The 25,808-nt window shown below is 39.3% G+C and overlaps 1 protein-coding gene across 9 annotated transcripts in view; it reads right to left on the bottom strand.

Moving 5' to 3' along the window:
* ARHGAP6 (Rho GTPase activating protein 6) overlaps nucleotides 1-25,808 on the bottom strand; it is a 335,136-nt gene that overhangs the window by 24,017 nt on the left and 285,311 nt on the right. For all 9 annotated transcript variants that reach the window (XM_065073365.1, XM_021300814.2, XM_021300816.2 and 6 more), the window contains 3 exons: nucleotides 17,440-17,511; nucleotides 7,620-7,876; nucleotides 2,614-2,809 (listed from right to left, as the gene is read on the bottom strand). In XM_065073365.1, the coding sequence (XP_064929437.1) occupies nucleotides 2,614-2,809; nucleotides 7,620-7,876; nucleotides 17,440-17,511 (525 nt within the window). The remainder of the gene's footprint in view (nucleotides 1-2,613; nucleotides 2,810-7,619; nucleotides 7,877-17,439; nucleotides 17,512-25,808) is intronic.

Here is a 25,808-nt window from a genome sequence, read left to right as displayed (position 1 = left end):
TATCAGACAATTGTTTTATTGTTCAATTTTCTGCTGAAAATTGCATTGAACCAAAGCAATCTGGGCTATGTGTGTACTTAAAAGAACAAAAAAACCCACAACGTATTTCTCTACAAACTTGTACTTACCACGCTGAGGCAAAACTCAGCTGTCTTGGATTAAGAAGCCATCCACTGTAGTTTTTAAGGACCTCACATCATCTACCTGCAAAACAGCATCTCTGTGACATTTCTTGAGATGCCATCTTGGCAGTGCCCCTGCTAGTCCATGAGGGGCAGAAATAAGCAGAGAGTGAGGAACTGCTCAGCATTTGAAGGTGGCACTTCCTGGACTGTGTAAAATCATATTTTACACAGTAAAAAGGATGGAATTATCTATAAGCTTTGAAAAGTTAGTAGTCTAAGAAAAGCTACTCTGCAACATTCATTTTCTCTACTGACATCAAGGAGATCAACTTTAAGGTCTCTTCCAACTCAGACCATTCTATGATAGTGTGTAAAATAACCTTGCAAAACAAATGCCTTTTGACAGCCATAAAGCTACACTTGCTTGCTAGAAATGTGTAGCTTTGCAGTGGTGATTACAGTTGCAGATCTGCATCACAGAAATTCAGACAGGACTTTGTTTTTTAGTTTTTAGTCTCAACATGACACCTCTCTTCAAATATTCTTCTATCTTTGGTTAACAGAAAATAACATTGATGGAACAACTTTCAGTAAACCCAAGAACATTGGCAGGTAGTAATCTGAGACAGAGATACTCATATTGGGCAAAAGCTAAAGGTTACTGGTTCCTGCACAAACATACGCTATTTGTTTTACACCATGGGTCGGCAAGAAGTCAGGCCTCTACAACTCTGGGACACAATCCCAGCGAAAACCAGGAAGATGAACAAGACCAGGGGTTTTTATGGCTGAAAACAACAACAATGATCATTTAAAGCATTAGTGAGAAACTCCTAGGTGATATGCTGTTGAAAGATTGGCCTAAAGGAGTTATGCGTACAGGCAAGTATTTTCAGAATCAGAAACATGCATACAGCCTGGAATGATGTTGCTACAGGATTATTCCCAGGATAGAAAGTCCTCTATTAACCCTAAAGCCAATGAGCAAACAGTAGTGTCTATCTTCTGCAATTTTTAATTTTGTAGAAGTCCACCAGTCTTGATGACTGTTTTGTGGATGGTGGATTAAAATGAAATTATCTCAGATCATTGTGTTGTGGTGGTACTACCATGCACTCTTAGAAAATGCACAAAAATTCATACATTTTCTTTAAAAGAAAACTAATATAAAGCAAATATTTTAGTAAAGAATGCTGTATAGAATAGAATCTTTGTTATGACAGGGGGTTAAGTTGATTAAAAAATTTATCACAGATGTTCAGGTGACATAAAATCACAGTATCCAAAGGATACTCAGCTGGATGGCTTTTCTTGCCTTACTCAGACACTTCTATGTTCTCCAAATTCAGCATTGCTTGCTTAAAGGGATGGAAGTCATTCATCTCAAATTTAATCATCCCCACATTTATTTGTCAGCCATGGTATCTAATCTCTGTAAAAGGCTAACAAGGATTCTCTTTCATAGTTTTCCTTTGTATCTTTGTAAGCAACATGGTTTTCAATTACATATTGTAAAAGCTTAGCATTGTTGTTTAAATTGCAGTCCTTCAGCTGCAAAAGCCTTTCATTCAGAGTCAGTAAATTATTTTTTTCTGGTCAAATTAGGCATCAGATGCATCATTTGGTGTTGCAGTCATCTTTACTTAATGGTTTGTTTATTATCTGGCCATGTGATAACTCTCTCTTGCTGTGGTCAAGTTATTCCAAATCTCATTAAAAGTCTTTACAAGACTAAGATACATTAGGAGAGATGTTGAACAGATAACTTGATTAACTATGGTTTCTGCATTACATAAAGCTGGTGGGAGGTTTGTGTCTGAACCATCAAGAAGACATGAGAAGAATATTGGCAGGAGTTTAGAATTCCCTTCAGAGAGAGCAGGTCTGAGGCTGAGGCTGGTCAGGAGGACTCAAGCCAGGGACAAAATGAGTAGGCAGCCTGCAAGCTTTGTAATGAACAGGAAAAAAGTTTCTTGGAGCTTAATACAATTTAGCATGGGATTTTTTTCCTTCCTCTGAGCCTCTGTCTTCAAGTGCTGTTTCTAGTTAAGTTTTACACTGTAGTATAAAGAGTTAATTTAGCTCTCACACCTTAAAATGGACTGGTTGTGAAGAATGACTCCAGGCTCACTGGCACATTTAAGACTTCCATTCTCAAGGCGTGGGTAAACCCATGGGGTGTGGAGAGCTGCTCCTGAGGAGCTGAGCACTCCAGTATGAGATGAGTGACCTCCAAAAAATGTCTCTTTCCCCATGCTGCACGGGCCAGTTTGCAAGCTTCTAGGATAGATCCTCAGTTTGGGAAGACATAATTTAACTAATTATTGTAAGACAGTATCTTTAGCAAGAGGCAAAACAGGAGGGAAAGTGTCTGACTTTCAAAGCCGTCCTTGCAATTTGAAGCATATGTTTACTTCTCAAAATACACATTTATTTATATTACAGTAAAAATATATCTGCCACTCCCGGGAAAACAAAATATTCTTACCATGCTTTTCCAAGTGCTGACAGCAGCTATCTACAAGCCGGGGAACCTGCCTGTAAATAGGGTTCAGGCTTAGTTTCTTATCTCTTGCCTTTTCTTTCTTGCTCTGGGCTTCGGCTGGCAAAGAGAGCTGGAGAGCCTCTAACAATCGTGACTGATTGTCATCGAGATCTGTAATAGAGTCCACAGACATCGCGCCCTGTAAAATACACACATGAACAATCAGTACAGCTGGAGAAATCTAAAAGCCACAGGACCTTTCCTAACAAAGACTTTTGCCTACCTGCATTTTAAACAAATATAAAAATACATTTTTCTGCACAGTTTTTGTAAATTAATGAAGTTATAATACCAGTGTAATAGGTGGGAAAATAACAATGGTAGCAATGCTATTACTACCACACTATAAGGAATAAAAGTTAGATACTGAAAAAACTAAATGTTTTCCACTCACTTGGCGCAATTTTATTGTTATAAGACTGCACATACTTCAGGACAAGGATGAATCATGGTCTGTGTGTGCACCTCAGCAATACAATATTTATGTGCATGGAGATATATAGACATTTTAAAACCTGACTCCCTACTTCTTCTGCAGTTTGGGCCATTGTGTCAGTGAAAATGATGCAAATAGATTTGCAACAATACACCACATACAGTTAACTAGTATCACAAATACATACAAAGGGAGATATAATAATCCCACGTTATCACAAAGACACTCCAGGGAAGTAGAGGGGTACTTTTTTTTAGATAATTCCACTTCAATTAGCTTAATATTTTAAAAATCATTAAAATTCCAAAGAAAGCTTTAAAAAACTATGTTTGGATTACAGCAAGGCACAAAGGTTCAAGCAGTCCATAAAGGATAAACCAGCACAAGCAGCAGGAGGTTTATGGCATGTTCCAATGTTCACACTTGAAAAATAAGATTATTTTCTTTTAAACCACAAGATTACTGTCACTTTAAAATAACCATTTCCATCAGTTGTTATTAAACCTACCAAGCAAAAACATTTTAGGGGATATCTAGGCTTATAAATAACAGTAAAGCAAAAAGAAAAAGATCAGGTTTAATTATCATTAAAAATAACTACTGCAAATTACTTTATTTCTGAAACAAAGGATATAATTTACCATAACATAAAATGTACTGTACAGAGATCTAGCAAGTCATCCTAAGAAATAATGAAGAAAATGTTACTCCCCATTCAAAACTTTGATGATAAGTCAAATATTTTAAAAGCACACTGTTCTGCTGACGGGTATCATAGACCGCTGATGAGAAGTCTACATCTGTTAAATGAGAACTGTACAACTGCTCGGGAATTTCAAGCTCTAGAAGTATTGCCTTCCATCAGCCTAGACAACTGAACTTTACCATGATTTCTAACTCACAGGCAACTCATACAACGTCCACTGAGATTTCAAATGAATTTAAATTTTTTTAGTTAGTAATATCCCTTTTTTAAAAAAATAAAAGCATCTAACTTATCAAGTGTAGTGCTGTTTCTTGTAACTCATGGAAGACTTATAAATAAAACACAGTGAATTTTTTAGATTTTTTTGGACCCACATCTCTAAACAATTACTAGTCCCTTAAGAATGCAACTTTGACCTTGATTTCTGATGTCTCTCAGAAAGGCACCTGTTTGATTCCCTTTACCATTTCCTACCAACAAAATACCCCAAACCAAAGGCTATGATCCACGTGTGTAAAATTCAAACAGAACATTTTTTCTACTTTGCTTTTTAGAATTTGGGGTTTCACCCATCAAAATTAGTCGACTGAGACTGAAAACTCTAACACCATCCTCATGACTCCCAGGCAGCTCCTATATGACAATGTGCCCTCTTTTATACTCTGCCTTTACTGGTCCTGCCCTGTCTGCAAAGCATCCTCACGTCATGAACCATTATTATCACAGAGTCACTTAAGTCGGATTCAGATCCCTAAAATAGATGTAAATACAGTCAGTTCACCATTATCCTTGGGCATTTTATCAAAGTTGTGGATTAACTGGAGCACAGAGCTGGCTTTAGGAAGAGTGACCTTGAGTTCAATGGCTGAAGTATGGCACTGCTTCACAAAAACAAGTCCAGGCCAGCTCTGATTTTAAATGTCAAAGTGCACAGGAAAACACTACCAACATACTCCATGCATTCAGCTCTAACTCAGGCAGACTTAGTAGTCTGGGCTCAGCCAGGCCGCTATGACTGCTCAGGGGTGATGCAGGAGATCACGCACATTGCTGACCACAACTCCAGGAGTATTAACATAGACATGGTGCTACTTGGACTGCAATATCTATCAACTGAAGAAAAAAATCATGTTCCATCTACTAGGCACTACCTTTGCACATAATGCACTAGCCTCTGCTCCATCACGACAAGCTCAAAATCTAAATAAACCGGGCAAGTCTTAAGCTAAGCACATGGAAACATGAAGGAATGTGGAGATTAAAGAGGAGATGGAAAAAGTAAAAAGAAAATTAAGGCCAGAGGGAAAGGTATAAAATGAAGGTCAGATGAAGCTTTTCTTTACTTTTTGAGGGCTACAGAAAGCTTTTCACTTTTGAAAAGATGAGCGATATTACAGAGTATGCGTGGGATCAAGTACTGTCCATGGCAGATCCATTTTTACTCCATACATTATGCTACTTGAGTAGTAAAGCAGTATGACTGAGCTCCTGAAACTTGAATAAATTTTGGCTGCATAATACATATAAAAATAATATATTAGTAGAGAGTTATAATATTCTTTATAATAAGCACACAGAAAGTGCCTTGTTGGATGACCAGGGCCTCAACTCCCAACTGCTGGGCAAAAATCCTACACAGAAAATGCAGCAACAGCACTTTCTGTCTAGCTCTTGGAGGAGATATAAACCACAGCACTCATACCATGAGCTCTGCAGCCAGCATTACCTTATTTCCCTTATTGAAAGCCTGAGCTGAGTGTTCGAAGACTCACTGGAATACACAGAAGTGAATTACACACTTGCAAATAAGTGAATGTCACAGTGATAAACAATCCCTCCAATTTAAGTTTAAAAGGACTGCACTCCAGGTGTCTGTGCAGCATTTGTGTGAGAAGCTGGTTGAATCAGCTGCAAGTACTAATTTTTTTTTTTTTTAAGCATTTGCCTTAATACAGTTGAAAATAAGCTGTGCAACACTGCACAAGAGATAAAACATGAGTGCAGACTTCCTTATCGTCCCCTAAACAACTTCAGGTGAGTAGATTTAAGTACACAGAAGGATAAAGGCCAAAGACAGACAAGATATGGAACGTGAGTTGATATTAGTGTTAAATAATTGACAATTCATGAAATACATTACTCGATAACTGAGAGAAAATGCCAACTCCCTCCATGTTAGTCTACTCTTACTTCTCTATAGGTGAACCATGTGCTACTGCATCCTCTTGGTTATGTACTAAAGGCTCAAATTCAACACCCTGAAAGCTCCAGTTCTGGTATTAACAAAAAACCAAGCAAAATCCCCATAGGCTTCTAGCAACTTGGTCCTGAGGGAGCTCTATCCCTTGGCTGTAACAAAAGATCCAGGTTCCTTCTGCTTGCTGGCTGGTCAAATGCAAGTCAGAGATCTTACCACATTTGGTGAAAGGAACAGCAGATGACCCATACTGGTCACATGAATTTTCTTTCCCTCATATGAAAACAGGTTCTGAAGCCAGTGAGTGTATATGGCAAATTTCTATTTTTTGTCACTGTCTGTGCCAAATTCTGAACAAGTTGGCAGGTTTCCCTTTGCACTTATATTCCAGTGTACTTTGCACTTTCACGTGAACACAATTGCCTGTTCATATGGTCTGGACAGGCCAAGAGATATGCATTATGCATATACAAGAATGCAAACATCTTCAAATATCATGCGCTCAGCTATTTGCAGACACAATGTACATTCTTCAAGCTTCAGCTGACAGCTAGACAGAAACAAGGCAGGTCGTGGGGCTCCTCAATCTTCTTTTAATTTGCAATTTACTCCAGTTCTGCAACAACACCATGGCTTGAAGAGCCTTACACAGCAATTATTTGAAGTAGGTTTTATCCTAGGGATGAAAGAAGGTGAGGATCCTAAGAAAATATTTTCTTTTCCAGTGTCTGTTCTTGTATCCCAAATTCTTTCTCAGATTACTTAACAGAGCTTTTTATCGAAAGTATTTTCTTATGCATTTTTGCTCCCTCCATTGCGAAGGAAATCAAAAAGCAGTAATTTAAAAACATCTATCCCATGGTAACAAAACAAACAAAAAAATCTACTTCTGCTACTACCTGCAGTACTGGAAAACTGGAAAGCCCAGAGTGTAAAATTTTCTTAGAAGGAACAGAACCCTGCAAACAAATGGTATACCAGATACCTATTTCATATGCAGGATTACCATTCAATCCAAACTGTGTTCTGCTGTCAAAGGCATCTGCATAGCCTGTATGTAGAAATGTCCTTCAAAGAACCTGGTAGAGATTTGCTCTGACAACTTCTTACTTACCACCAAGGACATGATCAGAATTAGGACACGAAGATTTTTATTAATATTAGGATAGGGATTAAGAGTTAGATTTATTTCCAAGTTTGCGGAGCTAGATTAACATAAGCATACATATACATATAAATATCAATCATACCGGTTTAATCTTCCCCAACTGGAAAAATTATGTTGAACATGGGTGCAATTTGTTAAATATAAAGGAGACAGATAAAGGGAGTGAACAGGAAGACTTCCAAACAATCTCTCTGTCACTTTGTGATCTGTAACAGACTTGCACAGTCCATATGATTTTTCCCCACCAGCACCAGAGAAAGATTTCCACTACAGCTAGAATTTTCTGGTATCGACAAAGCTGGCTTCCACCTGAAAAAAAATCACTGTTTGAACATGACAGTGGAAATATTCCACATTCCACAGATAGAACAGGGTTTTTTCCTGCTCTAGCTAGACCCTTTGGACCTACTGGCACACACCACACCCTGACGGGTCTACTTACACGCCTCCTTGCCCGTGGCGCTGGCTCAGGCGTGTTAGGAGAAGTGGATTCATTTGGTGTTTCTGAGGTTGAGCTAAGAGATGAGTTACTGCTTGAAAGTTCTTTGTTCTGCCTTTTAGTTCCAAATGGTAAGAGAAAGGCCACGAAATCTGAAACATCTTTTTGCTCTTCTCTCTGAGAGTCTTGCTTGAGCTTGTAGGCCCGGTCATTAGCAATCACTTGGGACAAGGGCATTCCAAAAGCCTGGGGAATAAATTCTGCAACAACAACAAAAATAGTATTTACTAAACATCTGATATTTATTTAGTGCAAAAAGAATCAAGTATTAAGCTGTTAAAAAGAAAAACAATCTGAAGTCCATTTAAATACATAATAATTCCAATGAGGTACTGGATTGCATAACAACAACAACATTCAAACAATAAAATAATAGTGGAGACATGCCAGGTAATTGTAGCCCATGGTATCTGAATCCTGTTTCCAGTTGGATCATGCAAGATACACCACACAGAATCTTGGAAAATCACTTGGGAGCAGATCTAATTAAGATTTTCACTTCCATTGAAAGCAACTGGAAGTCAGGCACCTCTGGCTACATCTTGAAGCTGCAGAGAGCCATCAGAGGCTCTGGTAATCTAATCTTGAGACTGAGAGGCCTGGCTGGACCGTGCCACAGCTCTGTCATGTTGCAGACCCCTTCACCTGATTTCTTTCTCACAAATGCTGCAGGGCACCAAAGTCAACGGGTACAGGCATGTGCATGGATCTCATTAAAGGTCAGGAGGGTAGGAACCCACCTGCACAGGGTGCTTATAAGTGCATTCACTATTCAGTTGAAGCCTTCAAGGATATGGTTTTAAATATATATGAGACCTACACTGCGTTAACTTACTGGTAAGATTAAACCAGTTTAATAATTGTATATCAGTATAAAGGTCCTTGTAACAGTACAAAAATATACATGGGCATATGGAAATACAGGAGAATACAGGTTTCTCTCAACTAACAAAAAGAACATAATCCCATCCCACATCAATATAACTATAATGTACAAAACAAGCATATACTTCAGGTCTCAAAATAAAATGCTCAAATATTTTACAAAACAGAAAAACGCTCTGCAGTGAATCAACCAACAACAACAACATTGAAATTCTCCTCATTAAGTTTCATATCTAGACCTGTCTGAGATTAACAGAACTAAAACCATTGGGCCAGACTGACAACTAGAACTGTTTTGTGCTCAAATGGAATGAGAAAATAGCTGTTGACTCTATCCATCTAGGTTCCAGCTTCAGACCTGTCCACATCAAGAATAAATAGAGCACCAGAGATCAAAAGCAACATGCTGGGTGGGTTTTTGTTTGTTTGTTTTGGTGGTTTGCTTTTGTTTGTTTGTTTTTAAGTACGAAAACAGGAACAACGAGAAAAAAAAAAAACACAAACAAAAAAATCCTTATATACTGTCCTCACCACAATCTCCTAAATGATTAAAGGCCAAAGTTCCTCCTGAGACTTAAAGTCTGACTATATCTTTGATGACACTTTCGATTTTTATCTAGGCTTGCATTAAGATTAAAGCAATACATTGAAGAATATATTTTATGAATCTTGAATGAGGACACTGTTAGCCTATCATACCAAAGAGACAAGGGCTGTTGTTCTGATTTGGTGAGAAACATTACTGCTCTTTAAAAGTATGAAACGTTAAGACATGAGCTAACTTTGGTGGCCAGAGAACACTAAATCAGGAAGCAGAGCCTCAAATATCAAGCAAGCCTGGAAGTGACCAGTTAGTCCAATGACATCTAAAACCATCTGCATTTAATTTAGGACAAGAAAGAACATCATCACATGGGTACCAAGCAATGTGGGGATTGCCAGTTCCAGGAGTCCAGAATTAGACCCATTCCTCCTGTACCTAGCAGTGTGTGCCTATAAAATGATAAGAGTATTAATGTTAAAAATTTGTACTGTTCTGAATTATCTTCCCAATGAACATTTAAGACCACAAACTTTGAAACACATACACACAACATGTCTCCCCTTCTGGCTACCTAATTGGGTACTTTGTTATGCTTCCAGCATCCCTATTTATCTGTGCTTCCATGGCATCTCTTAAGAAAAGTCACTGAGCCAAACGAAATCCTGAACACGAAATATTTCTCTGGTTTTGGCTCACAGCCACTCATGCTTCAAATTGGGAGAGGACAGTAGTATGCAGCCTGGTGATGTCCAAAAGCATGCTGATGCCATTGATCCTACAGCACTAGGATCAACTGGGACAAAATCAGCAAGAGATGAGATCTCAGCACTGCTTCATTAAAACAATTTCATTAAAATGACATGACTTCATTATATAAAGGTTGGTATTTTGAGGAAAGTGTTGCGCCTCCTTGAAAATTCTCAGGTGTGGGATGGCAGGTGCTTAATTGTTTTTGCTCAACATGTCTGTGGAGCAGTGAAAAGACACCAAGCTTCTACTCCAGGCTGCTTTGCTGTAGGCCTCCTTCTCGGAGGACATGAACTGCTTCCCCGATTTCTCAATGTCTGGCAGAGATGGGGAACTGGATAAAACCCAACTGGCTGATTTTCAGACTAAATACAGATGGAAGTGATGCTGGCTGGCAGCGGTAATTACATTAAAGAATTGGCAAAACCAGTAACTTTTTGCTCATTTGTTGAAATTAGGAGAACTGATTGTACCCTCTGCAGACTGGCTACAGCTTCAAGTTCCCACCAAAACCAGTGTGTGTGTGTGTGGCATGGGGGGGTGGGGGGGAGGGTGGGTGTTGATGAGCATATTTTGCCCACCATTCTTCAGAAGTATTAAATCTCAACAATTTATTTGTTGGACAGGTAATATTATGTCCATTAGAGCGAATGCCAGCACTTTTGACATTTCAGATTCATTGAAAAAAAAAAAAAGTCATGTAAAGTATTTAGCAACCCACTGATGAGGAAGAAAGGGCACTGACTCAGATGTAAGATGTGTAAGTTTGAGGCTCTGGTCTGACAGTCAAGGTGAAAGTACTAACTGCCTATTTTCTGCTGTGGGCTGGAGCTCACCACTGTTGGAGATGTTTCATTTGTATGAAGAAACCTTCTGTAGAGCAGGGGCTCCAACTTTGCTCTGTTGTATATATACACTGAGTGAGTGTCAAAACTACCAAGTTAGTTACTCTGTGTAAACCCAACAAAAATTTGATCACTTAGTAAATTAGGAGAATGGGCAGCTTCAAAAGAAATTTTGCAGAAAGTGTGACAAAAATGTGAAACAACTTGGCAGATTGGGCAACCACTGTGGAAATGCAGACTCATCCTTAGCCAGAACAGCAGCACAGAAGGACTTGGCTTTTAAACCATTCTGGTTTTTAGTGTTTACTGACACAGGAGACAATTTGCTATTCTGCAGAAGTGCGTAATTTCTTTTACCAGAAAATCCATATTGCAGTTGAAGAAAGTTTCTTAAAAAAACCTTGACTGAAACTGATTTGTTCCTAAGCAATCTTCCTGTGATGGCACATCAGGACTTTCTAATAAAAAGCACCATGTCACAGACAAACTCCTAGCCAGATCAAGTAAGAGTTTCAGTGACCAGAAATCCATTTCTTTGCTAATCAAATGATGACATCTAGGTTGCTGACCCATATGGTTAGCTTACTTGGCCTCATGTCACCCCATCCAAGTATTATTTTGAAGACTTCTCTGAAGTTTCAGCTGATGAAAATGGTGGTTTCCATCTCACAAACCATAGCAGTCTATTGAGTGAGGTCTATACTCCAGACCCTACTGAAGCTTTCAATGTCAATAAAACAAACAGCGTATAATACAGCAACTTTGGATAGTCTCCTTAGCATTTTTTTTTTCTTAAATACAGCTTAAATGCTGGTTTTGAGCTGCCAAAACCTTGTGACCAAGATCTAATGAGGTGCTTATGCTACCTCTCCTTAAATAATAGCAAGAGAGTGGGAGATAGCTCAGAGAATATGTTTGAAAAGGGATATTTAAATGGTCTTAAAATAAGTCTTCCTCCACAGGTAGCCAGACTGGGTAACTGCTTTGCTTACTGAAATTAATTACTTTGGATCCATAGAGGGAGCGATGGAAGCAAGAAAATAAGGAAAATGGAAACCTAAATACACAAGGGCAATGGCAAAATTCCCTCCATCTGAAGGTTCATCAAACCACTGCACTGATTCCAAAACAGTTGAGATAAGGGAATGTTCTCATAGTATCAGCTCTGTGGCTGAAACTCCCCTCCTCCAGTTACTCAGAGCTCACTGACCTTCAAGGAGTGACACAAGGCCCTTGGAAATACTTAGTTTTTTTCTGTAGGTAGGTGGGGTTTTTTGGTTTTGTTCTGTTGGGTTTTTTGTTTGCTTGTTTTGGTTTTGTTTTTATTTGTTGTTGTTGTTATTGTTATTGTTTGTTTTTGTGTGTGTTTTTTTTTTTTTAATCGAGAGGTTCCTCAGTCCTTTAGTTGACTTTGGTAGAAAATAAGACAAAGTGTTGCTTAAAAAAACCTTTCATATGCTTAGAGAGCATGAGAAACATTCTTGAAGTTTTTAAAAAAGTGGGGTGCTGGAAAGGCTTGAGCAAAGCACATTTCTGATAAACTGTAACAAAAACTTCATCTATTCAGTTTTCTCCTTAGGCTGTGCCAAGGCATTCTAACATCTTGATAGGCGGAATTACTGAAGAACAGATGCAAACAGTAAGCATGGCTGGGAAGTAAACATGGCAGACATTTTCAAGAATTTTGAACTAAAGAAAAATCAAACATTTACTGCTGAATCTGCAAATGCCACAGAATTACCAGGAAGGCATTTTCTCAGAAACTCCAGCATATACAGCAGCTTTGCTAAGGCCCCACAGATGAACTTGTCAAGTATTTACATTCTACACAGACACCAGCGAAAGGGATGATTCTCAGTTGCTTAACAAATCACATAACAAGTGATGATTATTTCTGAGCAGGTCTCTCAGTTCACCGGTAGGGTTTACTGGAACCAAGGCAAAATGAAGCTGGTTTACTGAAAACATCTTCTAGGAAAAATCCTTTCTGGGAGGCTTCTCTCTCAGGAATGCCTGTGTGTACTTTCCAAATAATCATGCTTATGCTGACCCCCATATCACTGGCAGGAGATGGATGAAAGGCTCCACTTCTGCTGCCATCAAAACTAGCAGTAAATTTGTAAGGGAACAGTACCCAGCCACCAGCATGCAGAGCTTCCTCAGAATCTCTTAATTCCAAGCAGCGCTGACATTTTACTGCTCCTCCAGCCTCAGTACAGTTTGTCAGCAGCTAAAGCAAATGTTTGGAGACATATGTAGACTGCACAACTGAGAGTCATGATGGCCATTAATAACAAGGAGGCTGGGTAGACAAAAGCAAAGGCACCAAATGATGGAAGCTAAAAACACTGCTTAAATATCTGGGTGGAGTGCTGCTCTCTTGTTTCGTCTGTTTACATCCGGCAAGTTTTGCTATATCCTGATCAGGTGAGTCACTCAGAGACGTAAAAACAATTGAAAAAACACTTGGTTTAGACTATTTCCCTTTTTAATGGGATGGCAGCAGATATACCTGTCAAAAAGGACAAAATAAACACATGAATCTTATTTAAAGTGCATAAAATTCTACTTTAGAGTCTTTGTTTGCCTTCAAAAGTATAACAACTGGCTGAAATTCTCACTTAACAGATAAGACAGGTTGATCAACTGATCCATCTAAATAAAATGTGATGTTACAAGAGTAAAAACTCCACAGATTGACCTGAGTCCTAACACATGAGTGATGAGATTTCCAAACACTCCTGGAATAAATGAGGACTGTGGCCTTTTGGACAGACACCAGGTGGGGTGGGGTGAGGGAGAACAGTCTTGGACACAAGAGACGTGGTACCTCCCCAGAGAGAAAAACTCCAGATGTCTACACCCTAGGGCAGTTCAGTGCATGTTAGTGCTAAAGCAGAGGGACTATCAGGCTAGATCCAAGATCAAGGACCCAAGTCCTCTCTGCTCTTCCTCAGGAGTTGCTCACTCACCAAGACACAACACTGGCTGCACACACTACAACCTGCGTGGCAGGCTCACACCTCGTTTGCCCTGCAGCAGGGCTTCCATCATGCCCTCCGGTCATCAGTATGGTGACCTTTCTTCTGCCTCTGTGGCTTCCCATACCAGGCACATCTTGGTGATCTTTGGTTGCAACCCACACACAGGATCACACAGTGCTGCATAATCATCAGGAATAACCTCCAGGAGCCTATCTATCCATAACCAGACTTTTCAGGTGGCACGTAATCCAGGCAAGACCCAACAACGTGGCCCTCTGGATGTTACTCATCCTGGTATGTGGGGTCTCCCAGGCTTGGATAGAGCAAACTAAAAATGTTTGGACTTAATTATACACTCTTCAAACTGCAACTGTGCTTACGAAAGTGATGATGAAGAAAATTCTGTTTGCATTAAGGCAGATGTAACTCATCTGTATAAAGTGTTCTGGAAATCTGCTTTGTTTCTCCTTCAGCATCCTGTGGCTTGGTCTTGCTGTTTCCTCCTCACAACAGTGTAGCTGGACTAGTTACCAGAAAAAAAAAAAAAAAAAAGAAAGAAACAAAACAAAACAAAAAACAAACCAAACAAACAAACAACCAAACCAAACCAACCAAACAAAAAACCCCCACAACCCCTTAAAATACCATGAAGAAAGAGAAGGAAGGCATTCCTTTTGGGCATGAGGACTAAGGATCTGCACGGGTGGGAAAGTAAATGCTCTGGGTCTTTTGTATGAGCACACCCACAACCACAGCACAGAGTGTTTGTTTTGGACTGGTTATAAAACAAACAGTAGAAACTTCTCTTAAAAAAACAATATAGAACAGACCAGGATAATACTTCCAGCTCGCTGTGACATGCACGCTGAGGGACTTAATGCTGACTTTGGGTGACACAGACACCACTGTTCAGGGAAGGTGGTAGGGCTTAGCCTTGATGTGAGCATGGTGGGCTCACCCTAATGAAGACCGGTAGCATAAGGCCTTGACACTTTTCTTCCTAAAGCTATCTTGTTACCTGAAAGCTGGGCAATGATGGCCCTCTTAACTCCTGAAGCTGGGGGAGATGCTGGTGCTGCTGCTTCCCACAGTAACACAGCCCCCTTTCACCAACTGTGCCAGGCTTATGGTCCACATAGCACAACCAGGCACCTTCCTGGTTGCTCATCCCCTCTGCCAGATTAGGAATCTGCTCAGAGAGTATCCATGGGGGAGATCATCTTTAATAAGTCAGTAGGGCAGAGAAGAGTACACCAGAAACAACCACGGACAGAAACTCTGAGAAGTAGGGCACCATATGCTACTATCTGAGTTATTCTTGCCTAACATTTGCTGTTGGCACCAAGTAAGTGCCAACATGGCTTTCTCTTCACTCTGCTGACACAGACTGGTTGGGAACCTGACTCCTTCCAATTTCCTGGCCCTTTGAATCCTTACTGACCAACCCAACATCCCTGCCAATACAGACATCCTGAAGGAAGGAGAGAAATACAGATTGTGCTGTTTGAGTAGTGCTGGGGTATTTTCCCCGGGAGGTGCTCCTATAATATTGTATACATGGAGAAAGCATGTAATAAATCTCTATAAATGAGAATAAGGTGATGGAAGATGGAAGAAAGAGGATAAAAGCAGAGGTGCAGATGTTTGAAATGCTTTCGGTTAAAAGAAGCGGGGTGAGGGGTGGGGGGAAGGAATTGAAATTAAGAGAATCAGCATAGTGATTTTTAAAAATGCTTGGGTATAGTTAACCAGAAGATATAAGCAATGCTGAAAAACAGGAAGTAGATAAATATATACAAGGATAAATAAGTATAAAGTGCTGACCTTTGCTGTGGGCAACTACTGAGCCCTAAACGGCAAAGTGCACTCAAAAATCCATCTGAATGAAAACAGAAAGTATATCCCAAAAGTTACTAACACAACAGGGTGTAAATGCTATCATGCAAGGCAGAAGCACCAAAAAACTCCACCCCTGAACAGAAATGTCACAGCAGAAAACAATATTCTAGTATTTGTAAGTGCTCAACCAGTACGGTTTAATTACCAGAAACAGAGGTCAACTGAAATAAAGCAAGGCTATAAGGAAATCACAAAAGAGTATAAAGCAATGTAAGAAAAAATATTGTTGGGAAGATCTTTGGCAACAGAGAATTCAGAGAAGTAAAGAGCAACTCTGGAATAACCATCTGTATGCATGACCAAAGGAGGCTACTACATCCCAATGCACAGCACTGCAGAGGCACTGGAGGACCTTGAGAAGTGCAGTTGCAAAGATCCACCAGGTTTAGGTGACACAACAAAATCAGGTCTTTGGTGAATTATCAATTTATTTTTTTTTTATTGCTAAAATCTACTACTGCAAATAAAATGTGAGAATAAAAAGACAAAACTTACTTAAACTTTGAAAAGAACTTCTAAATAAAAACTTTCAAAGATAACTACTAAAGTCGTGCTACCCATATGGGGGAAAGATAAAAATTCTCAGTTAATCAAAAATTTGTGAGTGACAGAACATAAAAAATTAAAGTTGTTAGCCACTACCAATGCAGAAAAGCACCCCACAGACCACTATGAAGATCAATAACTGGCAAATGCAGGAAGGTTTTGCACAGGACTACGTTGCTTTGCACTTTCAGCTTTATGGAGAGCTACGGGGAAAAAAACCCAAGGAAACTAAGGAACAAAATGACTAATGACACTGTAGCCAAATGCAATGCATTGGCAGGAGCAGTACAAGATAGATTTTTTTTCCCCAAAGGTGGCTAATAAAAATCATTAAACTTCTTCCTCAAAGACTCAATCTGCATGTGGCATCAGTCTTACATCAAGTAATTCTCAGAACAAATGAAAGATTTGTTATTCATCACCCAACCTGGGAGGCAACTGGATTTATCCATACAAATGTATCAGGGAACTTTTGGTTTTAGATGAATTAATGCAAATTTTTAAACCAATAAAACAATAATCACATATATGAAGCCATCAATAACAACAACAAAAGAAAAAAAAATAAAAAGGCATTTTCTTCCTGACAAATATTTTAAGTATCATTGAAGTGGACATGTTCATTTTTTCAATGGAATTTCAAAGTTCCATCCTTCTACCAAAGATTACAAGCAAAAACGTCAGAGTAATCAAATAATTTGCTACAAACTTGTGTGTGTTTATGAAACTGGGGTGTTAATACTGAGTTTTACTATCACTTTTCCAGAACATTTTCCAGGAGCACACACAAAATCAGATGCAGGATGACCTACATGCAGAAGACTGTAACTTCAGAGACACTTTTCAGGTCTCAGTGTCTAGACTTAGCTCAAATGGCTGCAAATCACAGGTCACGTCCAGTGGATTAGAACCCAGCCCATAAAGCAGATTAGCATCCAAACAAAAGAGTCCAACTGTATCTGTAAATCCAAGTCACATGGAGTCTATTAAAACCCAACAGATCAGTAGCACTGAAGCATTTATATATTTTAAACAGCGGCTGTTTTCCTACGGCTTAAAAAAGAAGAGCAAATCAACTGACTACCGTGGGCAGGGCTGGGTTCACATGTTTTGCAAATTGAAAGAGGAGAGTGCAAATGGAAGTAAACAACTGGATCATGTTATCCAAAACGCACTTTGCACTGGATCATGAAAATGGGGAAAAAGAACAAGGAAGAAAAGAAAGTACTCCAGAAAGTACATGTTTAAGACTAAAGTAATCTCACATGCAACACTAAGACCCAATCAGTAAATTTGTGCTCATTTTATTTTACCTTTGTCTCTGTTCTTCTCCTTTCCTAACGAGTCCAGTTTCTTTCTTAATGATTTCTTCCTCTTTTGTCCATCTGTTAGAGGAAAAAAGAAAAGAAAAAAAAAAAAGGAAGTGAGTGCAAAAATGCTGAACAAACTGCTACACAAGCTGCAGGAACACGGTGTGAGATGGCCACAGCACTCGGAGTCAGGAAGGGCATGGGGTAGACTTCACAAAGGCTGGGGTCTGTCACAGTCCTTCAGCCCTAAGGAGCTCTGCTTGGTTCACCCAAATGCCGACGTTGTACTCAGGAAACCAAATGTATCCAACTGCATGCTGGTGGGCACATCTACAGGTGTGTGGTCACACAGCCCACGTGGCAGAATGGAAAGCTAATTTTGAAGACTTAACAATGGAGATCTGTTGCTGGATGCCCATAAACCTAAAAGTACTGGTTAGCCCTCATCCATGGTCACAAGACTGTGATCCAGGTGTGGAGCTGAAGGTAGTATTTGGAGAGGGAAGATTACTAACCTCCAGGATAAATTCTGCATATCACTCATGCCAGCTGGGTGATAGCTGGCCACCTTCACATGACCCATCAGATCTGAACTGGGAACCTGCTGTTTGGTACAGCATGTCCAGATTGGTTCAGATGGATTACAAGTCTCAAAGAAATTATTGTTCTGACACCCTATATATCATCCAAGTTTTCACTAAGGTTCTAAGGATCAAAAATTATAAGCAGTAGCATAGGCAGGTTCATTCTTGAAACAATTATGTCAAAAGGCTGGCTATCATTATTTCCTTCAGCAGCATCTTTTATAATGAAAAGTCAACAAAAATGCATTTTATTCATTAGGTCTCAACAAATACCAGGGATTAAGACATGGGCCTGCTTTAACTTGTACCTTTTGAATTTTTTAAGTTCCAAAGCAATATAAAGGGTCTAACACAGGGACTAATACTGATGCTAACATAGGCACCACCCTAGCTAAAGGTTAATGAACACGTACCTTTTCCTTACTGGTTTTGTAACATGGCAAAACCTCAAAACGGAGCACGTCATAATTGTTTTTCAGTCTTATGGTAAGAAGGTCACCAAATAATCTGCCTCAACACCTTTTTCTAGTTATATAAACCAGTGTCTTAAGTGGTCTTTAACAGTAGGGAACACAGCACAGTGAAGTGGATCTTTATCAATTAACCCTCACTTTTGCAATCAGTGGCTGCAAGAGAACACAAGCCATTTCCCCATAGGTTTTCCTCAACACCTATTGAAAGCCACGCCCAGAACATTACTCAACAGACAGCTGGACAAATTCTGACTTTTTCATAGCCAGTTAATATCATTTTACTTTAAAATTAACATTTATTTTTCCTTATGTATCTGTGATTTGATCAACTCCACTCGCGCAGTTGCACTCTGCATTTATTTAGAGGAAATTTGCTCCCAGCACTCACTGAACTATGACACACAGTTCCTGACTCCTGAGCTAGATTGGCATTTGCTGGTTAATTCCCCTTTTTCTGCACCTGCTCCAGTGAGAATTCATCTCTCTGAAACAGGGTTGACTAGAATGGACAGATAAGGTATTCCAGCTGAGAGTTCAGCAATATAATGGTGGCAATTCATTGCCTGATACAGCCTATGATTAGATTTTCCTTTTTCACGGGCACATGACAAGTTCATAACTCAAAGTCATACTTTGATTGATTAATATGCCCAGTCTTTTCATACCTTCTGACATTTCCAGTTGATAAGACTGAGTTTATTACAGAAATTCTTCTTTTACTTCTTGGCAATATGAATAGTGAGTAGCCTGCTTACATACACCAGACAGTACTGCTTGTTTTTATAGGGTTCACTATTACCATTGTGTTCTGGCTTTATATACATACATATATTAAAATTATTTTCAAATTATTTTTCATGTTATAAATGCAAATTACTGCTTTACAGTAACTTTTCAATAAATGACTTAAGTTTCTGTGGAGTTTTAGAGCCTTATTCTCCAAAGACCCATTTATTGATATTCTGACATTCCACTGAAGTCTATCAAGACATAAAAATGAGAACAAAAGCTGATATTGAGTGTAAAATATAGCATCTATGTATTATAATTACACAACTGAAACTTCTAGAGTGTTTTAGTGCTGCATAGTCAAATACAATACAAATACAGGAAAAATGAATGATGTTCAGTATTACTGAACACAGGAACAAATGGCATCCATATCCACATGGAAAGCATGTGAACAGCATCTAAGGCCAAACTATCAATGGCTTCTTCTAAACCTTGTTCCTAATGGATGATTCTTTCAACTCCAACAGTGAAGTAAATCCTCAGTAAACGACAGGCTGAGACAACATTTGTACATCTGTCTCCACACACCTTGTATTTTGGATACAAATGATGCTCAGGCCCAGCAAAATGTAAGGAGCAGGAAGCAGCTCTGGAGATGGACAAAGCAGAAAACACAAAAAAGAGTCCACTCTGTGCGCTCCTGAGCAAAGAAAGAGATTGCAGAGTGACAGAGAAGAGACACTTAATTTGGCTAAATGGGTGCAGTTCCACTGAAGGCAGTGGGGCTACAACCATTTACACTTTACCCCGTGGCAGGAGAGAGTTGCATATGAAAATAATAGAGAAGAATCTCAGTGAAAAGCTAAAACTTAGGAGATATGCCAAGAGGTTAGTTCCAGTTCTTTTCCTCCCCCAGCAAAAAACGTGGTTAATTACGATCCATATTCTGTAAAAATAAATATGTTTTGAAATGACTGCTGATTTAAGCTACATCAGGCATAAGCACTGCTGAAATATTCACAGCACACTTAAGGATTTCTGCAACTCTAGCAGTTTTACATGTTAAATGAACCCAATTAATAATGTTTAGTACTTATCTGCAGTGTGTTTTGAGACTATAATTAATATCCAAAGCATTCTTGGGAAAGAGGCAAAGCGTTGTTACCCATACATAATACCTGCCGTACATTTTTAAATTAATGAGTAAATATTTATGAAAAATAGTATTACATCAGGCCAAAGAGCTATTAACTATTGCCTGCTATTCTCATTCATGCTTTAGAAATGTTTAAGGCACAAAGTGACAAATGCCATTGGGCTTTTGTCCAACATTTTGTGTATAAAATTATCACTTAATATCTTCTTTCTCTAGATCAGCAAGTATGACTCCTTCAACAGATTCCACTTAAGAATATCAGCAAGACAAGAGAAGTTTTCAAAAGACAACAACTCCCAAAGCGAAGGAAGCTGCATTTTTTTTTTCTTTGTTAACCTATTCTTTTTTTTTTCTGAAGATCACTTGCCCAGGCAGATACAAACTCAGATTATTCAATGCTTACTAATTTATATGTTCACTGCATTTTTCACTGGAATGCATACATCACTCTCTGGGCATCTATATATTAAGACTACTATGATGAATATTTAAAAGACCGAGAGTCTAGAATGTAACTCCTGAGTGCATATTAAATTGCTACATGACCTGTTTTTCCAAAGTGATGAGCACTTCCAGGTTCAGTTAATGCCAAAAAGACTTTGCTATTTGAAAAATTAGGTCATCTTTTTAGGTCTCTTTAAGTGAAAAGTATTTACACTGATATACCAACTTTGGACAAGAATTTTAGGAGCTTGACTTCTGAAATCATTACTTTTGAAATTTTGGCTTGAGGCTGAAATACACCTGCAGTGTCATCACTAGCACCATTTAATTAGCAGCTACAGTCTCAAATCCCAGATTTCATATAGCCCACTTCAGGGTCTAAGTTTCACTCTAAGTTAGACCATGGTTCTACAAACTAAGTAAAAAGAAGCCATTTTCAGGCTAAGGATACATAAATTTCAGCTTTAAGAGTTATAAAAAGGAAAGAAAGAACTTTTGTCTTTTAATGTCAGCTTGTACTGTTGCTTTGCACAAGACCACATACCAACACCACGTATGACTCAAAGAGAGAGAGTGTAGGCTGAATCCTGTTACTATTATTTACTTCCAGTACTGCTTTACTCTTTTTAAAGTTATGGATATCAACAAGTCTATTTGGTAGGTCAGGTGGTGCTCAGCATAAGCAAAAGCATCACAAATTAGGTACAGGGAATTTTTTCAAGATGATACAGTCAGTGGCACAACTGGAGTGAACATTCAGGAACTAGTTTCATATTACGTCACTTAACAGCAACTATACTGTGAAGTCCTAATCTATTTTTCACAAATAAGATATTACGCAGTAAAAAGTACAACAGCACCTGAGCTTTCTAAGTCTTTTTTATGACACTATTATAGTATCAGACATCAGGTCATGGAAGGTATCCTGGCAATGGCTTGAAGTGAATGTGTAATGAAAGTATGATTCTTCACCACTTTCCTTATACATGGGCTTGTGGATTATCTATAAGAATGGATGTTCCTTTTGTGTTACTTACATGCAAGGACACACTTTTATTGATTAAAAACATAATTCATAAATTCAGAGACTTTAAACTTATTTAACTCAATGGGTTTATGACAAAAGAGACCTTCTCTTGTTTACTGAGTGAGGAGAACTCTCCTCCCATCTCTCAGGAACCTCCTTTGCTTATGACAGTTGTGTTTCTTGTCCATTTAGGGAAGAAAATTTGTCATGTTCCACAATTAAGGGTTATTTTCACACAGTATAAAGAGAGGAGTTATGTGACAGATTAATGTCACACCCATAGCTCATTTATCAAAACAGAAATGGATGAAAAAGTTTATCTTCTGAGATTTCTAAAATTACTTCTTTATAGTAGTTACCTTCATGGCCCTTTTCCTTGAAGAGGCATTAGCAATTGGATCTAATTGCATTTAAAGAAAGAAAAACAGAATTAATTTTCTAAATGTATAGTCCATTCTGTCTTGAAGATCACTACTAAGGGCACCACAAAGCACAAGTTTGACCTCTCTTCCAGACTTCTCAGTTCACTTCAGCCATTGAGAGCAACTCATTTCCTAAGTGCCAGCCTCCCACACTCAGCTTGCCAGCTGAACGTCAAGCTGCAGCCTCTCTTGCCTGTGCAGTACTGCAATTAACAGACACTTTGCAATCAGAAAACATTGCTAAATTCTGTTGACAGAGCACAATGAAGATGCGATTGTGCTTCACTCACTGACAGTTGCACTGTGTTTGTGGTTCCAATCACTCCTTTGGGCCATAATACAAAGCAAATTTGCTTCTGAACACACACTTGGAGCTGCTCTGCTGAAGAAGAGGGTGCTGGTTTTACTTAGCCATTTCTGTGACTATAAATGTCCATCTTGAAATATTTATTTAGATTAACTTCTTGTTGAAATGCCCTGTCCTCACCCAGTAACTTCCAAAGCACTGTCAGCTGCAGCACAAATGGAAGGTAAGCAGTTTCAATGAGAGAAGCAGGAGCTGGAGATTTTGGCACATAAATTGACATGAAAATGGAAGGGCTGAGCCCACAGGTATTTCCCATCACTCTCTTGTTCCCTTTAACCAGTCCTGCACAGTTCACACACATCAAGATCTCCCTCAGTGACGCAGATTGTTGTATTGCTTCAGAAGCATTGGACTATCTCCCTGTTTCTCACATTGCTTCTCCTTATGGCCTACATTGCTCTCTTTATTTCAGTTTTACTTAAATCATCACTCCTTCATGCTTGCCAGCCTGCAGCTGATGGAAGAAAAGCCATATTTTGTGAAGTGCACCCCTCAGCTGCAGCCATGACCAGCTCACAGGTGCCCACCTCAGCCCTTGGAGCTGGGTTAGGGCTGCCCAACTGCCACCAGCACCACAGAATTGCCCAGAGGCAGCTTCCCTCTTACATCCTGCTTTCTCTGACGCAGCAAACAAGCTTCAGCATCTCCCTCTCTGGGAAGCTCCTGCTGAACGTGTTTATGGCAGAAGAAACAGCATGGAAAGGGCAGAGACAAAGGCAAAGCCCTTTCTCCAGGAGAGGGGCTACAGCTCCCCATGGCCTGCACACAGGGGGAACCAGAGCAGAGTGGTGCAGACCTCAGGGCACAAGTGCTGCCCAACCCAAACCTGTCTCAGGGCAATGGTGAGAAACTGAGTGAGGCGTTGGGAAAGGTGACTGAACAGGAAACGATGTTCTCAGCAATACACAGCATGTACAATTGCCACCACTTGAAAAAACCCACAAGGACCAGAGAAAAGGGTGCTTTCTGTTCACTTCCTCCTCATCCCATCAGATTCTTCAGTAACCTGTGGTTAGTGCACCTTCTTTGGATATAGGCTTCAATCCCTCTAGGCTAAGGCATTGCTACAACTACTTGAAAGGAGGTTGTAGCATGGAGGGGGTATTGGTCTCTTCTCCCAGGTAACAACTGACAGGACGAGAAGAAATGGCCTCAGGGTGTGCCAGGGGAGATTCAGGTCAGATATCAGGAAAAAATTATTCACAGAAAGGGTTGTCAGTCATTGGAACAGGCTGCCCAGGGAAGTGTTGGAGTCACCATCCCTGGAGGCGTTTAAAAAGTATTTAGATGAGGTTGTTAGGGACATGGTTTAGTGGTAGGCTTGGCAGTGTTAATGGTTAGACTCAATGATCTAAAAGGTCTTTTCCAAACAAAATGATTCTGTGATTGTTAAAGTGAAAAACAGAGGAATTACAAAGTCCAAATATGCAGGTTTAGGTGGTGCAGCTGCTGGAAGTTTAAATCCTCTGTTATACACCATTGCTTTGCTGTAGAGCACTAAGAATTTGGTCATACTGGCATATTAGTTATTTATCTAGGAATTTGCCATGGAATCTGCCTAGAAGGCAAAACTGCTTCAAAAGAAAACTGCACCCCTACAGGGACCTGAGTTTTAGTAATCAAATAACTGTTTACAAAGTAACCTTATGTGAGTTCAATACAAATTTAAAAACAAAACAAACAAACAAAACCAACAACAAAAAAAAAACCCTCCATAATTTGCTTGCCAGATATTAATAGATTTTTGATGCTGTACATCTATACGGTAGGCAAAAGTGACATACTAATTTATACCAGCTAAGCATATTATCAGTAGACTGTCCTGTCTTTTAGGAAAACGCATCTAAACAAGAGTAGTTTGAAACTAGAATCAAATCTGTCAGAGTGAAAAATGTAGCATTTCTATTGAACCCTATTTTCAAGGTCTATTTTGACACGAAGGAGTCATGTCCCAACTTGCTGAACAATAAATAGTATGTGTCAGAAAACAACAAGGATACAGATATAGACTATAACTGTTTATATCACAAAGCAAGCAAGCTTACTTTGGGTAGTGCTCTAATTCAGATAGCAAATACTGCTCAGTTTCTGTAGATAGAAGAATCATAAGAAAACACCACATTTCATCTTCACTTGCCTACACCTTCCCTAGTACATATAAGGTTTAAATAACCTCCAAGTGTATATGTTGGAAGAAAATACTTCAGTATTTTCAAATATGTTCTCTGATGATTCTCTGTCATGAGGGACTTAAGTTAACTGGTGGACAAATGCAGGTGTAATGTACTCTAAGGGAGAGAGGCAAACCTAAGTACAGAGGGGATATGGGTCTTGGGCTCTGGAACAAGGTCAGGGCTACAGAAGACAGAGCCAGAGGGAGGGGGAGAGCTGAGATGGAGCCACTTTTCTGTCCTGCTCCTGGTCACCATGTTCCTACGGTGCAGGAAGCTGCAGGTCTAGCAGATGAATATAAGCACAGCTGCACCAAAAGCAACCCTTCAGAGAACACAAAGAGAATGACTGCCTTCAGTTTGTGCATGCTGTGTATAAATATTCTTAAAAGATCAGTATTAAGAATTATTTCAGAATTTTTCAAACCATCACGCCAAAACCAAGAATTAGCTTCCCTGTCTTCCCTTTCCATTTGATTTTTTTTAAACTGTTGACTAGAAATAATTGTGTTTGAAAACTTGAAAAAAAAAACTCTTCAGCTATTTTATAGGCTTATAAATATCTCAGGGTGGGTGTCAAGAGGATGGGACCAGACTCCTTTCAGTGGTGCCAAATGATAGGATGAGGGGCAACAGGCACAGGCTGAAGCACAGGAGATTCCATCTGAATATGAGGAGAAACTTCATTACTCTGAGGGTGCCAGAGCCCTGGAACAGGCTGCCCATGGAGGTCGTGGAGTCTCCTTCTCTGGAGACATTCAAGACCTGCCTGAGCACACTCCTGTGTGATCTGCTCTGGGTGAACCTGCTTTAGCAGGCGGGTTGGATTAGATGATCTCCAGAGGTCCATTCCTACCCCAACTATTCTGTGATTATGTGATTTTGACATTACTGAAGTGAAAAAAATATATAGTTTTAATTCATTTAAATACTTACAAACACATTTAAAGTGGCTGTATTACATGAACTCCGAAGAACAAGATATACAGTGAGTTT

This window comes from Columba livia, chromosome 1 (genome assembly GCF_036013475.1).
Source record: "Columba livia isolate bColLiv1 breed racing homer chromosome 1, bColLiv1.pat.W.v2, whole genome shotgun sequence".
In the NCBI taxonomy this organism is placed as follows: domain Eukaryota; kingdom Metazoa; phylum Chordata; class Aves; order Columbiformes; family Columbidae; genus Columba; species Columba livia.
This window is presented reverse-complemented; position numbering and strand designations above follow the sequence as displayed.